Consider the following 16,120-nt stretch of genomic DNA (forward strand, 5'->3'; position numbering starts at 1 on the left):
ACGCTCCAGGCCTCATTAAAAAGCTGATCATTTATTTTTTTACACCTCCCTCTTTATCTCTCTCGCCACTATTCAATATTTCTAAGCCAGTCGCTTGCTCCGCGTTCAAAATTCCTTCTGTAGTCTCAATAAGAGATGAAAATAAATCTGTATGCTGGCTTACGTAATGGCTCATTAACATGTATGTAACGTGCTGGATATGCAAGGCGAGGGTTGTCTATAGCGTTGGCGCTGCAGCAAAAAAAAAAGAAGAAGAAGAAAGTTTACTCAAACCTATGATGAATGAAATATCGGTGGGGGGGGGTTGCGGGTCTTTTTCTGCTTACGGCCTCCTCCTGAGGGAGTGTCCTAGGGTTCCCTTTCAACAGTGACCAAGGTCAGATGGCCCTGGTGCTTCCTGTCGTGGTGAGCCTGTCCTTCTCCGGTGACGCGGTGACATTTTTCCAGCACAGAGGGGATTGGAGAGAGGAGCTGACTGTGTAGGATGCTCTGGGGGTGAAGTTTCCCCTAGGTACAGATCCAGGATCAGCGTCTCCTGCTCCAATCATAACATTAACCATTCGTTGGGAAAAGGCTAAACTGACCCAAGATCAGTGTCTATGGGGCATGTAGGACTGGGGGAGAAGCCTACTACTGACTGCAATCGCCTCTATGTGCTAACACCAAAGGAGTGACTTTGGATAAACTCCTGCACACTTATCTCAAGCTTGCCAGAATCAGTCTTAGGACTCAAAACAATTTCTAAATATGTTATATTTAGAACACAAGTGGAGGTTTACTGGCTTATTACAGAGATGTAATGTACGCTAAATTGCCTACATGTTGTTGTTTTTTAAGAACATGGCGTTAACAATGAATCATTCTAAAAGTTTTTCTTTTCTTCTGTCATTCATTTACTCTTATGTATTCTTTTTGATCACAATATCCTACAAATACATGGAATGAAGTATTAATGTGCAGTTACAAAACAGTGTTTAATATTTACATTCTGGTCACTAAGACCTTACATATTGTAACTGTATGGACCAAATGGTCGTTTTTTATTTGGGCTATTTAGCAAACAGTAGTGAATGTTTGGCAAGGAATAAAGACTTGTATTGCTGACCCCAGAAGAGTAGAGCTTACCTTAGCACAAGGATAATGGAATGCAGTTGCCCTTAAGCTCTGACATAAGGTCAGTTTCTTTGCAGCTTTACCCCCTGACTGGTGCAGTTTAAGCCTCTGGTCAAATACAGTGCACTATGCAATAGGGTGCACCCTTTGGGATGCACACATACACTGACAGCAAGCAAGGACCACATAATGTGATGGCTGTACAACCACAATCTCATGTTGGCTAACAGAAAATGGCTTAGAGTTGGCAGATACCATGGACGACTGGAAGCAATCAAGGTTGTGCTCATTAGGCACCAAACGGAAGAAAAAAGGAATTCAAAAACGGAATGCTCATTTTGGTTTTCCGTTGCAAAATGTTTTCAAACTTTTCCCGTTGCGTTCCCTAATGAACAGGATCCAGATTTGGTGGAGGGGGCCTTATGGAAACAGATTGAGATCTATTGGAGCAGTTACACAGATCTTGGCAGCCTCTAAGCCAGATTGTTGGGCTGTACATGGACAGCACAAAGCACAAGATAAAGATAAAGCCTGGCAGCCAGCCCAAATGAAAAGGAAACTGTGACAGAGATGCCATCTGAAAATCAAACAGCACAAATTAGAACAAATTGGAACAAGTAAAAAAAAAAAAGAAGCAAATATTAAATTACTTCTTTGAATTCTGCACAGCACGCCACTAAAGCGAGATAAGCCAATTAGACCAAAGCAAACTGTTGCTAGGGAATATTAGTTGGGCTAAAGCTTTGAAAGCATCTTTGGGAAACAGTTTTACATTTGAGATTGAAACAGACAGGCAGATATAACAAGGTGCTGAATATGGTGTCCGGCGTTGGTTAACTGTGACATGTTAGAGGGTGTTAGCCGCCCACCCTTGGGGTGTGTGTGTGTGTGTGTGTGTGTGTGTGTGTGTGTGTGTGTGTGTGTGTGTGTGTGTGTCCACACACTATGAATAGTCAATCTGTCAGCCTATGTCTAGCCTACGTAGGTTTCCATGGTCCTGGCATTGGCGACACACCGGGAGCCATCGACCCTGTCGCCACGAAACGCACTCCTGGACATCATGGCGACATCTGTCAAGAGTGCCAGCTGCCCTGGCCATGATGCGTACTGACAAGCACCTCCATGTCACTCCACGCTGTCACGGTGGATTGTGGCACCTTCCCCTCGTGTTGCCGTGCTGTTGGCATTTTAAGAGGTAGGGTGAAAACCTTGGCAGCATGAATGTTAGATGGGGTTCCTGCACTGCGTTAGCAGGAATGGCTAATAAGAGACCTCCGGGCCGAACTCCACCGCATGTGGTCCACCTGATAAATGCGGGCACACACACACTCTCTCTCCCACTCTCTCTTTAAAGCTTCTGACCACTTTCCAGCTCCAATTGTCACCGTCAATCTAGTTAACCATCAAAGGCCTGTCAAGTGCATTCTCTACATCTAATGCACTGTAATAAGACAATAAGCATTTCAACCCTAAACATCCGCAAGGGAAGTTCAAACGACATCAGAAACCCCATCTTGATTTTTTTATTTCACCTTTATTTAACCAGGTAGGCCAGTTGAGAACAAGTTCTCATTTACAACTGCGACCTGGCCAACAACACAGAGTTACACATAAACAAATGTACAGTCTGTGCAAATGTAGAAGATTAGGGAGGTAAGGCAATAAATAGGCCTTAGAGGCAAAAATAATTACAATTTAGCATTAATCCTGGAGTGATAGATGTGCAGATAATGATGTGCAAGTAGAGATAATGGGGTTCAAAAGAGCAAGAAGATAAATAACAACATGGGGATGAGGTAGTTGGATGGGCTATTTACAGATTGGCTGTGTACAGGTACAGTGATCGGTAAGCTGCTCTGACAGCTGATGCTCAAAGGAAGTGTTGGCTTTGGGGATGACCAGTGAAATATACATTCTGGAGCGCATACTAAGGGTGGATGTTGCTATGGTGACCAGTGAGCTGAGATAAGGCGGGGCTTTACCTAGCGGAGACTTATAGATGATCTGGAGCCAGTGGGTTTGGCGACGAATATGTAACAAATGATAAGTCCCCACCCAATGGGCCCCGGTAAAAAGTAGTGCACTATATAGGGAATAGTCATTTGAAATGCAACCTTGAAGTGACTGGAATTCCCAACAACACAGAGACGTCACAGTACAGTGTTCTTTTATGATACACAGGCTCACACACCTAACATTGATGGTCTTTCATAAAGGGGGCTTTGAAAAAAGTGCCTTGAGTGACTACATGCAGAAGACAATGATACTCTGTAAGGACTGCTTACAAGGTTACAAATATGTAATTTTGTCATTTGGCTTACTATCCCTTTATATAAATAAAACATGGTTAACAGTCAGCTGTGGATGATAATACAACTGACACAAATCAAATGTTTGAAATGACCATGGCACCACGAGCACAACCTAAAAATATGCTACAAATAAACCCCAAATCAATTCCTGTTATTTTAGAATTATGCAGTGTCCTTACAAGAACGGACACACGAAGGGAGAGGAAAGTTGCAGCAAACCAATAGTGCCTCTTAACGTTAGAAGCGCTACGACAGAGGTCCTCCAGTCCAAAAGCCTTGCAGAAATACTCCAGTCTTGTGTGTCTATACTAAAGCCGCTTCCAAAATGGAACCCTAATCCCCTATGTAGTGCACAATTATTTCATTCTTTCCTAAATAGGGAATAGGGTGCCATTTGGGACACACGACCAAAAGCAAGGCAGGAGCTGTCACAGCGGATATGGTAAAGAGGTGGTTTGACATTAAAAGGAGAGGATTGGGAGAGTCAGGGGGCGGTTCAATACTGACTGACCCCTCAACCTTCCACCCAAGAATAGCTTTGGTTGTTGAAGAACACACTCACGTACAAGGACAACAACACACACGGCCGCACGTGCACACACACACAAAATTATAAAAGTTAACATTGGATAGCTACAGATGTCGTAACTTCATTTGAGCCAGTTTGCTACAGCAGGAAAATTATCCTGCAGCAAAAGGAAATGTGAATTATTATAATTTATGGACATTTTTGTAGGGGTTGATACATTTTCTTGTTAGGGAAAATTAAGTCTGAAATGTCAAAGTGGAAATTACAAACTTCAGAAGCCTTTTTAAAACCGCAAATAAACCACACGTTTTAAATGTCCTGTACTGTAGGACTATTCTCCTGCAACAGGTTAATCAAATTATGATCCTATTCTGTACTGTAGATTTAACGGACTGCCTGAAAGTTGAATATTAGTGGTAACACACACAAGCGTGCTTCACATGAGCAGGGGCTGTATGTAGTAGTGTTCATTATTTCTATAGGAGCTAGTTCTTCCTGTCTGAACTCTTAACATCCGCAACGTCAGATGGTACCCCACAAGCCTCAGGCTGCATATCTGTACACACACCCGCACACACATAGATAATTGCACACAATTTTGCGCACACACACTCACGCGCACGCACGCACACTCACAGTCCATCAAGCCTACCACCTGCTGACACCCAGTCTCACAAGCCAAAATCAAAGTGAATCCCTGTTGATTTATAGCAAGAAAATGTAAGTAAACATTTCTTTAGTCTCTAGCCTAGCCTACACCCACCAGTTCCCACTCCCTGGGTTGGTTCGTCCCAACTATAGCATCAACAGTTAACTGTAAAATGAGTCTGAAAGTTGACTAAGACCAAAATGTTAATAAGATGTATCGAGTTGTTGTTTGATTCGGATTCTAAATAGCACCGTACCTATTAGAATCAGTAAAATACCAATATAATATCATATGACTGTACAAAATGAGAATTCCACATTGACTCCTAGCCACCCTTTTGTAGATCTGAAAGGATTGGATAGGTATAAGCAATAAAGTAATAGCTCCACTTTGTCATCAAATATTGTCGTGATAAGGCTTACTTACATCTATCCGAACCTCTCCGATTTCATATTAAGAGGTGTTAGAGTGATCGGTTGACTTGTAAATAGTGTTATAGGTAGCTCAAAAGTAGGAGACCGCTCATCGCAATGGAGTGTTTCCTTAAGGTTGCGTTATCACACAGATCAAACAGCCTTAGCAAATGAATAGATTATGATTACTAGAATGGAACCACAAGAGGTTGGTGGCACTTTAATTGGAGGAGGACGGGCTCGTGGTAAAGGCTGGAGCGGAATGGTATTGAATACGTCAAACGCGTGTTTCACGTCAATGGAACGTCATTACCAAACTAATTCTAACATTACTTATATATGATCAATTCAACCTCAATAGATGACCTAATCCACGTATCATAGACAGGAGACAGACATGGCCGTAGGCTAAAAAAGTTAGCATCCGAGAGCTAATTTGCTATTATTCCCACATATGGAAGCAACAGAGCAGAATGCAGTTTAGAGATTGCAAGGAGACTGATAACGTGCTATTCATAGCAGAATTCAATTGCACAACTGACCGGTGACAGATTATCACCAAACACAAACCAACTGTAATTAGGCTGTTTTATAGTAGCAATTATGACTAACTGTGGACCAATGAGATAGTCTGCTAATGCTAACTAAGAAAAACACTACAATAAAAATGTATTTTTGGATGGTTAGACATCGCCTCTATAGGTTATTGGAGAAGTGAGTCAGTTGGCCTATACCACGCCTAGTTTATCCTTATGAACAAGGTTGTGTGTGTGTGTGGGGGGAGGGTCAGAATTAGGGCTGCAAAATTCTGATAACTTTCCCAAAATTACCAGGTTTTCCAGAAATCTGTTGGAAAATTACCAGAATAGGGATTTTTTTTAAACCCTATTCTGAATATTTTGTGTTAGTGCTGGGCTAGAATAAAAATGTGTAACCCCTGAGGGTGTCACGTAAATGGACGAGCTGCACTGATGTAGAGTAACAGGTAACACTTTGCCTATGGAAGTCCTGCAATCTTCACACATTGTTGCATCGTGACAGGATGTGACATTCAATGCATTTTAATAATACAAGGCGTTTGAGCTCTGTGTTTCACTGCTATGCAATAATGTGAAATTGCACGGGATCCCTCCAGGGTACTTACTAGCAACAGCTCTACAAGAATATCAACAGTGTTACTTTAAGTTTTTCTGAATAACAATTCATATCCATCATTATCATCTTATCAAATTATAAGGACATCTTGGATTTTGATGCATTCGATATAAGCAGGCAGCTTTTGAAATACCACAGAGACTTCAAATCTGATATTCCTCTCTATTCGAAAATGATAATCTTATTGTGGCACAGACAAAGAGCTTGGCCGCAAGCTCCAACAGGTTTACTCTTAACACTCCAACTTAATCAAGCCCTGCCATCTGAGGCTGAGATGAAGGTAAATCTGGTCTGATATGGCTCCCAAGGCTAGCTCCACTCCACATTCCTGGCCTGACGTGGGACACATTCCATTTGGGACGCAACCAGGCCTGCCTGACTATTATAGGAAAGTCCCAGATAAAACACACACACACACACCACTCTCATCTAAAGCGATGGGTAACAAATGATAAATGGTAGGCATGAAGCAGATGCCTTTTACGCTAATAAGGCCGGTGTGTGGCCTATACAGGATTTAAACCCGCAGCTCTACTGTAAGCAACATGCTCCAACCAACTTAACCACTAATGTTATGCTCTCACTGGGTCATAATATACTGTACTTCCATGCATATGGCCTGGGGCATTCAGGTGGGTTTCATTTGCATAACGCTTTTGTATTTTGCCTAGGGTGAATTCAATTCCTCCAAATGTTTCGTGAGTCTCAGAAATAGGCACAGAAATGACTGGAGAAGTATGATGGTGGGGGAGAGAATATTTAAGTAAGTCAAATGGAATAATAGGTCAGGAGAGGCTAAACTAGCTGAGACAGTGAGTTGAGGTGTAGGGTGACGTTGCCCCTCAACGCTAAGCTTGGGTCAGTTTTGTATTTTCCCCACTGATTGGTGGAGGGCAAGCTGATCCTAGATCTGTACGTAGGGATAACTTCACCCCAGAGTGTCAGAAGATGGAGGCAAAGATTCTTACCGGGCTCCAGTTTGATGACCTTGATGGCCGCCAGCTCCCCTGTGGTGACGTTCCGAGCCTGGAAGACAAACAAGACAGAGGGTGAGCACATCGACCAGTCTCCACACACAGAAAACCACAGGTGATCGATGGAGAGCTGCCCAGGAGCACACCTTGAGGAGGATGTGTTTTGGAACCGGGGCTCGACTTTAAAAAAAGGTCCAACGGAGATGTTTTTATCTGGACATAAAATCATTTCTGTGTAACAATTAAGTACCTTACTGTGATTCTTTTTGACCATTTTAAATGAAAACAAACACAAATCTTGTCTTAGCAAAGAGCAATTTCTCAAGCAAGAATTTTGCTATGACTGTCGAGGAGTGGTCTGAGTGGGGAGAGGAAAACTGAAAACTAGCTGTTACTGGTAGACTGGTTTTGAACTCTAGTTCTCATTGGTCTATTAACTAATTATCTACCTGGTGTCAAAAACTCCATCTCACCAAAGCAGGCTGATTTCACAGTATTATTCCAACCTCATAGTGTGGAAATAACGTTTGACTGCACTTGGCCTTTAAATAGCTACAGATAAAACTTGCATAGTCATGATGACTCCGGTTTTTCGAGATTCTGGTGTAATGGGACTACTGTGTATTCTGGTTTTTATCCCAACCTGACTAGTGCGGAATTGACTGTCACAAGGAAAATCATGGTTCATGTGTTCAGTGAGAAGATATTCAAGTCATTATGGATTGAAAACCCGGTTATTCAGGATCAGGGAATGATCATTTAGATAATACGTCTATTTTATTGTGGAGACATGCAATAGACCAACCTTCAATAGAGGTTATTACTAGACGGGGAAATCAAAACACAGAAAAGAAGCATAAAGGCAGACATTTAGCCGGCATTTTCAAAGGTTCATCGAAATTGGTTTAGGATTGAGGTTGAGTTTAGAAGGGGTGAGTTAAGGTAAGGGTTCAATTAGAGCTAGGGATAGGGTCGGGGGTGGGGGTTAAGGTTACCACTGCCAAGCATTAAACATGTATGGGCACTCATCCCGTTCAGACTGCACTCTCAAAAGGAATTTATTCCACAAAAGCACAAGGGGGGCAGTGGATGGAAGGCATGGGAGGAAACAAGACGCAGGATCAATGACTTGAGTCTATTTTTCCACGCCTTCTATCTGCTCCACCATCAGCTGCAGAGAATCCCAGTTTAGCAGCAGATGTGATGAGCAAGAAAATCATTCACCGCAAAATGGAGAAAAAAAAAAAACTCTTCAGAGCCAGCAAGCTCACATTGTATGTTACATTCATGAAGGGCTGAGCTTGGAGAGAATGGCACAGAAAATGAAAACGCCAGCAGGGTACAGTCAGAAGATACTCAAGTACCTTTGGATAGACGTACTATACAACATAGCTGACCCTGGGAGAAAAGTTCATCAATAATCAATGTCATACTTATAATGACATCTTGGCATGTGTCACAGCAAAGGTGACACTTCTGCGCTTCCTTTAAAGCGATTGGAAAAAGCAACACATTGATTTTCCACAAAAGACAGTGAAAAAAATTAGCACACACACACACACACACACACACACACACACACACACACACACACATTAAAACCTTGGTGAAATTGAATACAAATTTCTGCGCAGTCTTTCACTAATGACCTGAACGCACTTTGCGAAAAACACCTCCAAAAGGTTAACCCCCACCTTATGGGAAACGTAGACCACTTGAAGGTCAATAGCGGAATCAACCGCACTGGTGGTGTTAACAGGCACTTCTACCAAAGGTCGATATCTAATTTCGTAGAAAATGGCAAATCATATTGGCCATTACCGCATGTTAAATGCAAACTACGCCTGTGAAGTACAACGACCACCACCAGCACACCGCCCCCACCTCATCCCACCACCCACCCCCACCCTAAGGTGAGAGCTGAGGACCGTGGGAAACCGCCCACCGGGTATCGACCAGTGCCCTTGAGGGGGCGAAGGGAGAGGAAGGGGCTGGCTGATGATGATCATGTCACAAGGTCTCGGTATGGTTAAGTCCATTGGGTTTCCCCCTCTGTCTCGTTTCTCCATATCTAGTTAGATACTAGAACGGCACCATCATCTAGCCTTCTGGAGTCAAGTGGCCATGTTCCAATACATGCATTTGAAGTTGTACAGTATGCTGGAACGGGCAATCAGAAACAAGTCGCTGTCATGTTGATCCACCTAACCAGGCTTTTCAGATTTCTGATCGTCAAGAACAGAAGAACAAGACTCAATAGCTCTCAACAGAACATCATTCTAGTAACCCTGAACCAAAAATAAATTGTAAACTATTTGATTAGGTTCTGTGTTAGATAGGAGCCGGAAAGTATTTGGTTACTGCATCCCCCTCTCCGCAAGTCTAAGGGCCCAAAACGTCACCTCCCCTTCCGAAATTCAAAGGATGCCCCCGCCCTGCGAAATTGTGATTCCTCAATATAACCAGTGACGCAAACCCAGTGCAGTGCAAAAATGTTCCTCGCTAGTTGCCGCATCCCAAAGTCTGTTGACGGACGTTACGTGAACATTTATGTACCGCACTCTGTCCGCGAGGGATTAAAGCAAATGAGCTTAGAGAGTACACACTCTGCAACATTCCACAACCAACGTTAGCCTCCTACCGACGTCACGGTGGCAAAGGAAAAGGAGGAGAAGAAGACAGGCCATGAATCCTTTACTCTGACTGGCCCCCACCTCATTCTTCTCCGACCTCTCTACTCCTTCCAACCTTCCCCTGCAGGCTGCCCATGCCCCTTTTCCCTCCATTGGGAGCACTAACCCTACCCCAACCGCTCCAGCGCCACTCAGCCAAGGCAACACAGGGTCAAGATAGAGCTTTCCCCTCCATCGGGAACGCTGACCCAACTCTCCTCCGCCCCAGTGCCATGCACTCAGCCAAGCTCAGGCAGCACAGGCGCAGGGCACAGCAGGCCCTTTGGCTACCATCTCAGGTAATTACAGCCAAAGAAAATACATCTCAACATAGGCCAAAGCGACACGGGCCGCAGGGTTCACACAGACTGTAGAGCAGAATCTGGAGCGACCTGTTCTTTACACCAGGGCAGTATTTATTTCACTGCATTTTGAGCAAATGAGATAGATACATGTTCAAGGCAATGTGTAGGCTTGTTGCTTTTGTCTGTGGTCAGTTACAGCGGTTTTGTGATGTTTAATGTGTGATGTAATTACTGTCATTGTTTGTAAGAATAACGGATGGAAATATAATCCAGAAATGCAGTGAGACATGTTGTTTTCTGTGTCTGATCAATCTATACCTGAATGTCAACACTCAAACATCAGAGACATGTCAGGAGGGAGACTAAAAAGAGGATGTTCGGGGCAGACACTTCTGTCTTTATTGGGTCACTTAATGTGAAATAGGAGCAACTAATGACCCTGACGTTGTGGACTTTTCTGAAATGTAACCCATAGAAATGACCTTTGGGGGAAAGATGTGTATTATACATTTCACATCTGTCTCCAAATGGATTGAGAAATAAGTCATGTTTTGTTCCATTCTCACACAGAATGACCCTATTTCTCTTCTGCATGCCTGCTCATAGCAGTGCTGTGGAATTCCACTCACTTCCTGGTCTATGTGAAACAAGAACTACCATTGATCCAGCAGCTTTGTTTACAAAGGGAGTATGACAGATAAGGGGTAGCTAATGCTAAATGCTAATCTTTCATGGTGAGGAAAGAGAAGACCTCTTTTGAACTTGTACTGAAAAATGTTACAGTGGAGTGAAGGCATCCATGAAGTATTTAACATGTTAAAGGGACAGTTCACCCAAATTACAAAATGGCATGCATTGACTTGCATTGTACTTGTGCCTTAAATGCAAAAATGTTAGCACTTGGAGACAGTCGCCAGGTAAACAAAACCAAAGCAAGACACCTTGTCCATAGACTGCTTACAGGGTAAGGAAACTAATATGTAATTTTGTAATTTGGGTGAACTAACCCTTTAACATTTTCCTGAGTCAAGTAAAACCGGTGTATGGTTTTGCGTAGCGACCTTTATAAAATACCAGGTAGACTCCCGTCTGAAATAGACAAACCACAAAATGTTTTACAAACATACAGCCACAAATATTTCAGGCAGGTTTGATAGAATCCAGGCCACTTTAATGTCAACAGTGTACTTCTGACTTTGGACAGACACTCAGAATTACATATTTATAATATAATAAAACATGTCACTTAGCAGATGCTTTATATCCAAAGCGACTTATTGTTTATTAAGTGCATGTGATCACTGCGGGAGTTGCACAGGCGATATTGACATTGCTAGCTCAATGTTTGCTCAACTTGCTCAACTTCAAGGCCTGTGGAACAAGTCTCAAAAACCCAACCCTAGGAAACAGTGACTAGGGTCTTGTTTCAATAACAGACTGTTTTGGCAACTTCGATAAGGGGGAAGAAAATGTCCAGGGTGGTTTCTTTTCAGACAGACAACTCTCCCAACAAATCACGAGACAGATACGCCAGAATGTTGCAATTCGAAACCAAAGTTTCCAGACAAAACCTTTGCAGTGGTTTGAGTGAAGGTAGCTGAAGCAAACTAGCCACTTGCGAAACGTACTCATTAGAAATAACCTCTGATCTCCATCTTGCTAGATACTATTGTGTATTTTATTCAAGCGGATAAGATCGTGATGTGGGCATTGATGTAGTTACTCTATACCTAAAGAGTCCGTCATTGAAACCAGACCCTAATTACGGTTGCTTAGGGTCGGGTTTTCAAGACTACTGAAGAACAGGTCCGTTAAGAGCTGACAGAGAGGATTTCCTCAGCTTTCCAAACCACAGGGTCCAAAAGTGAGAAAACCTCTGTGTCCAGCCTCTCACACCTTTGGGTGACACCTCTGTGAGAGGGGGGTACGGAGCACGCTGGGGCGTGCTTCTAAACATTGCAGATAGAAATAGAATGACTAGAGCTGACAACTCCCTATTCTACTGCATATGACAGATAATCCAACATGTTCTACACAGTACATTTCTATCTGAACATGCATCCTCCTCAGGCCCCTAGGTCAAAGTCTGTGTTTCACTTTGTTTTACAGGTCTCTATTTAGGCTACTTGTCAGTCATGTTAATGAAATGTTAAACAATGTTGTGGTCCTCTGTAGCTCAGTTGGTAGAGCGTGGTGCTTGCAATGCCAGGATAGTGGGCTCGATTCCTGGGACGACTCATATGAAAAATGTATGCGGGTATGACTGTACGACGCATTGCATCTGCTAAAAGGCATATATTATACATATAAATGGTAATTGCATATTAATGACCCTATAATTACTTAGGCTGCAAATAAATTACTGATCCTAGATCAAGGACAAAATAAACTGCTAACTAGGGATGTAATGATTCAGCGATACACATTGGTCCTGGTTCAAATGTCCCCAGGTCCCCAAACTGATCCAAATTTAGCATGAATCGGTCATAAAATCGATTCAAACGTTACGAATCGGCGGTGCGTATAATACTTTCTACCTTCTGAAAATACCTCATATTTTGTGACAACTGATGCGTCCTCTCTTTCAATGTCGAACTAAGCAACTGTGTTGACAGTCATTGATGTGCAAGTAATTTTACATGCCAAACAACTCAGGCATTATCAGTCGCCTAGTCAAACTGCGCTCGGTGCACGGCTTAGCACGCTGACCAAGAGGTAGGCCGCGCGTCACCTTCAGCATCAAAATGTTTGTAAAATGGCTTGCGCATTATTAGGCTTTATTAGTTGAGTGACAACCAATATAATATGCTAGATTATTGTAATCTGGGGCGGCAGGGTAGCCTAGTGGTTAGAGCGTTGGACTAGTGACCGGAAGGTTGCAAGTTCAAATGCCCGAGCTGACAAGGTACAAATCTGTCCTTCTGCCCCTGAACAGGCAGCTAACCCACTGTTCCTAGGCCGTCATTGAAAATAAGAATTTGTTCTTAACTGACTTGCCTAGTTAAATAAAGGTTAAATAAAATAAAAATGCGCAGTTGAAAAGTGTTTTTTACCGGAATAAAGTAGACTAAACTACCGCCTGAGAAACGTCTCATCTGGCTGTAGCATACCTGCTGATCGGGGCTTAGGCTACATTACATTTGATGTTCCGGTTTACCATCAGCAATAGTTTTGGTCATTTTTAGATATACAGGGTAAAGTTGATAATTTCATGAGAACAGAAAACAAACGGTTTGACATGGGTGGTGAAATCCAAAGGTGTGCCTTATATTCATTGGCTATGTCATATGATTTTTTTTAAAGAAAAATATTGATTACATTACGAGCTCAAACACTTTGAATCTGCAAAAATGACTAATTAATTAGCGGGTGATGGTGATTTCAGATCGAAAGTGGAGGTAGAAAAAGCTAACATTACCTCCCTTGTCTGATAGTGAGGTGGTAGATGCCCTGTTTCCCGTATGGCTTAGCACAGGTGCCTACATTACACATGTATATAATTCTCACACACAGACAGACAAACAGAGAGAGAGAGGTCAGCTCAGAGAGAGTCAGCTCAGAGAGAGTCAGCTCAGAGAGATCCAGCTCAGAGAGATCCAGCTCAGAGAGATCCAGCTCAGAGAGATCCAGCACGAGTGCCATCAGCAGCCGTTTTGAATTTCGAATGGAAAATGAATGTATTTATGCAACAAATGTTGGTGTTTCGAATCGCACCGAACCAATTCAAACTAAAACGTATCATTCCTGTATCGTTTCAGAGGCCATGTATCTAGATACGTATCGAATTGTCTTGAAAGGAAAAGATGCACATCCCTAATGCTAACCATAGTCACAAAAAAGGGTTGATGGGGAACCGAAAGGGTGCTAAGACAAAAAAGGAGGCCTTTTATTATTCTAAGCATTTGACTCCTGAATAGGGCGGTTTTGACGATTCCCGGATGTGGATACACGTTCATATAGAGTGCCTGTGAAGGAAGGTCTAGTGTGATTTCAGTGTCTGACCATTAACTCCATTCTGAATGTTAGAAATATTTATTCATTATTTAAAAGCTCCTTTATAATGCCTACATAGAGGTGTCATAAGTATGTCATTCAAGCACAAAGTAAGGAGATGGGTTTAGGGTCTTGTGCTTCATACCAGACAGAATCTGGTTATGTGACATCATTTGTCAACTTCTAATGTAACGCCAATTAAGTAGTGTTTATGACAACCTTATGTAGCAAGGCATTATGATGACATTTTTAAAACAAAGTGTTAGGCTATTTTAAAGCAGTAGTGACATAAGCATTTATGAACCGCTAATATACCTCTTATGAATGTGTTATGAAGGCCTTATGTAGGTACCCTTCAAATAAAGCACTGCCTAAGACGTATCAGAGCCAGGTGTGTTCAAAGTCAGGGTCATGAGCCCAGGTTGGTCCGCATGGGGAGATTCCAATCTCGGCGCTGTGATAGCGGAACAGGAAGGGACAATGGCCCAGTTGTGGGACTTGGGTAAATAATTGATGAAAAATTCCAAGTGTGAAAGGATTGGGTGACAACATTTATGAGGGTTCGCTGAGGAAAAAAACATTGGTGCCGTCTTGTGTTTCGCAACAGGCTTTTTATACAAAAGACAGTTAATTGATACTGTAAAATAGATGCTTTGTATTCACACATGAAAAGGATGGCCTCACTGTCTCCTAGCTAAGGGTAGACTTTTGATTTTATTTTCATACCATGAGAAAGACGTACCAAGAGATATGTAGGCCTACCGGGAGATTAATGGCAAGAGAGTGATATCTCAACAGAATATGTATCAGATTAGTATCTAATTGGCTAGGAGGAAGAGGAGAACAGGAGAGGCAGAGACAATGAGAGAGAGAGAGAGAGAGAGAGAGAGTAGTATGTGGTGTGAAGAAGGCAGGCCAACAAGGATCAAGACAAGAGGGTTAGTAAGCTAAAGTGTTAATCACCTTAACCAAATCAAGCGCATCCCCCCCATAGCCGTGCCTCTGGACAGCTTAAATGGACTGAGATGACTGGATGCCAAGTAGGCTCTTCACTACATTCTCTCTACACAATGGCTGCTGCTGGACCACATCCAGTCAATGTCTATTCAAAGTTTAGCCCCAAACTTCAAAGAGTTCCGGTTGAGCTGAACTTGGGGTGTATTCAGTGCACACCGTAGCAAAATGTTTCACAACGAGTTTCTATTGGACAAATTCAGGTAGGTCCCTCCTCGTTTCATTTGTTTTCTTCTGTTTAGTTTTTAGTGAATACACCCCTGAAAGTTGAGGTAGAACATGAAATGCAGTACTTCCTGAAATGCAGGAAAATCAATGGCCCTGTTGGAATATTTCAAATGCATCCTTCCCTCCTTCCTTTCTTTAAGTAATCACAGATCGGAATTGGTTGGATCAGTGAAGTAATGGGTGGTAACCTTGCTTTCATCTTTCCAATCACTTATAGATCTGTTGATTACCTCAAGGAAACAAGGAAGGATGCATTTAAGTATTCTAACAAGGCCATTGAGTTTGAAGGAGGCCTAACTCTGTCTGAGGAGATCTGCTTACGCAATCCATTTCAGTTAACCACCACAGCCCTTAGAAAGAGAATGAACAAATTCCACTCAAACCAGGACTGCGACGAAATATGCAGTGTCACCATATTTCCTTTAGACCCGCACTCTGCCTCTCACTATATCTCTCTTGTTCACTTTCCCTCACTCTTTTCTATATATATTTATCCATCTGCCTCCCCCACCTTCCTCCCCTCCATTTTTCCATCCCCCAACTCCACACTGACACACTCCCTCCCCAGACAATAGGGCTTCCTCAGATTGTTGAAATCAATACAAAACCATTTTCTAGACGCATAGAAGCCGCAGAACTATCAAAACAACCTGACCCAAGCCTGATGTACTGTCCAAACAGGCAGTTCAGCTATTTAAAAAGGGAGTGGGAGGGCAGTATCCCCTCACTTGTCAGTCTCACCTTAGGAAAGGAGAAAGCAGGG

At 42.7% G+C, this 16,120-nt stretch overlaps 1 protein-coding gene across 2 annotated transcripts in view; it reads right to left on the minus strand.

Moving 5' to 3' along the window:
• The window catches only part of LOC118389102 (mitogen-activated protein kinase kinase kinase kinase 3-like), a 76,326-nt gene that overhangs the window by 44,548 nt on the left and 15,658 nt on the right, over positions 1 to 16,120 (minus strand). For both annotated transcript variants that reach the window (XM_035778847.2, XM_035778846.2), the window contains exon 2: positions 7,140 to 7,197. In XM_035778847.2, coding sequence (XP_035634740.1) covers positions 7,140 to 7,197 — 58 coding nt within the window. The remainder of the gene's footprint in view (positions 1 to 7,139; positions 7,198 to 16,120) is intronic.

This window comes from Oncorhynchus keta, chromosome 10, assembly GCF_023373465.1.
Source record: "Oncorhynchus keta strain PuntledgeMale-10-30-2019 chromosome 10, Oket_V2, whole genome shotgun sequence".
Classification (NCBI taxonomy): Eukaryota; Metazoa; Chordata; class Actinopteri; order Salmoniformes; family Salmonidae; genus Oncorhynchus; species Oncorhynchus keta.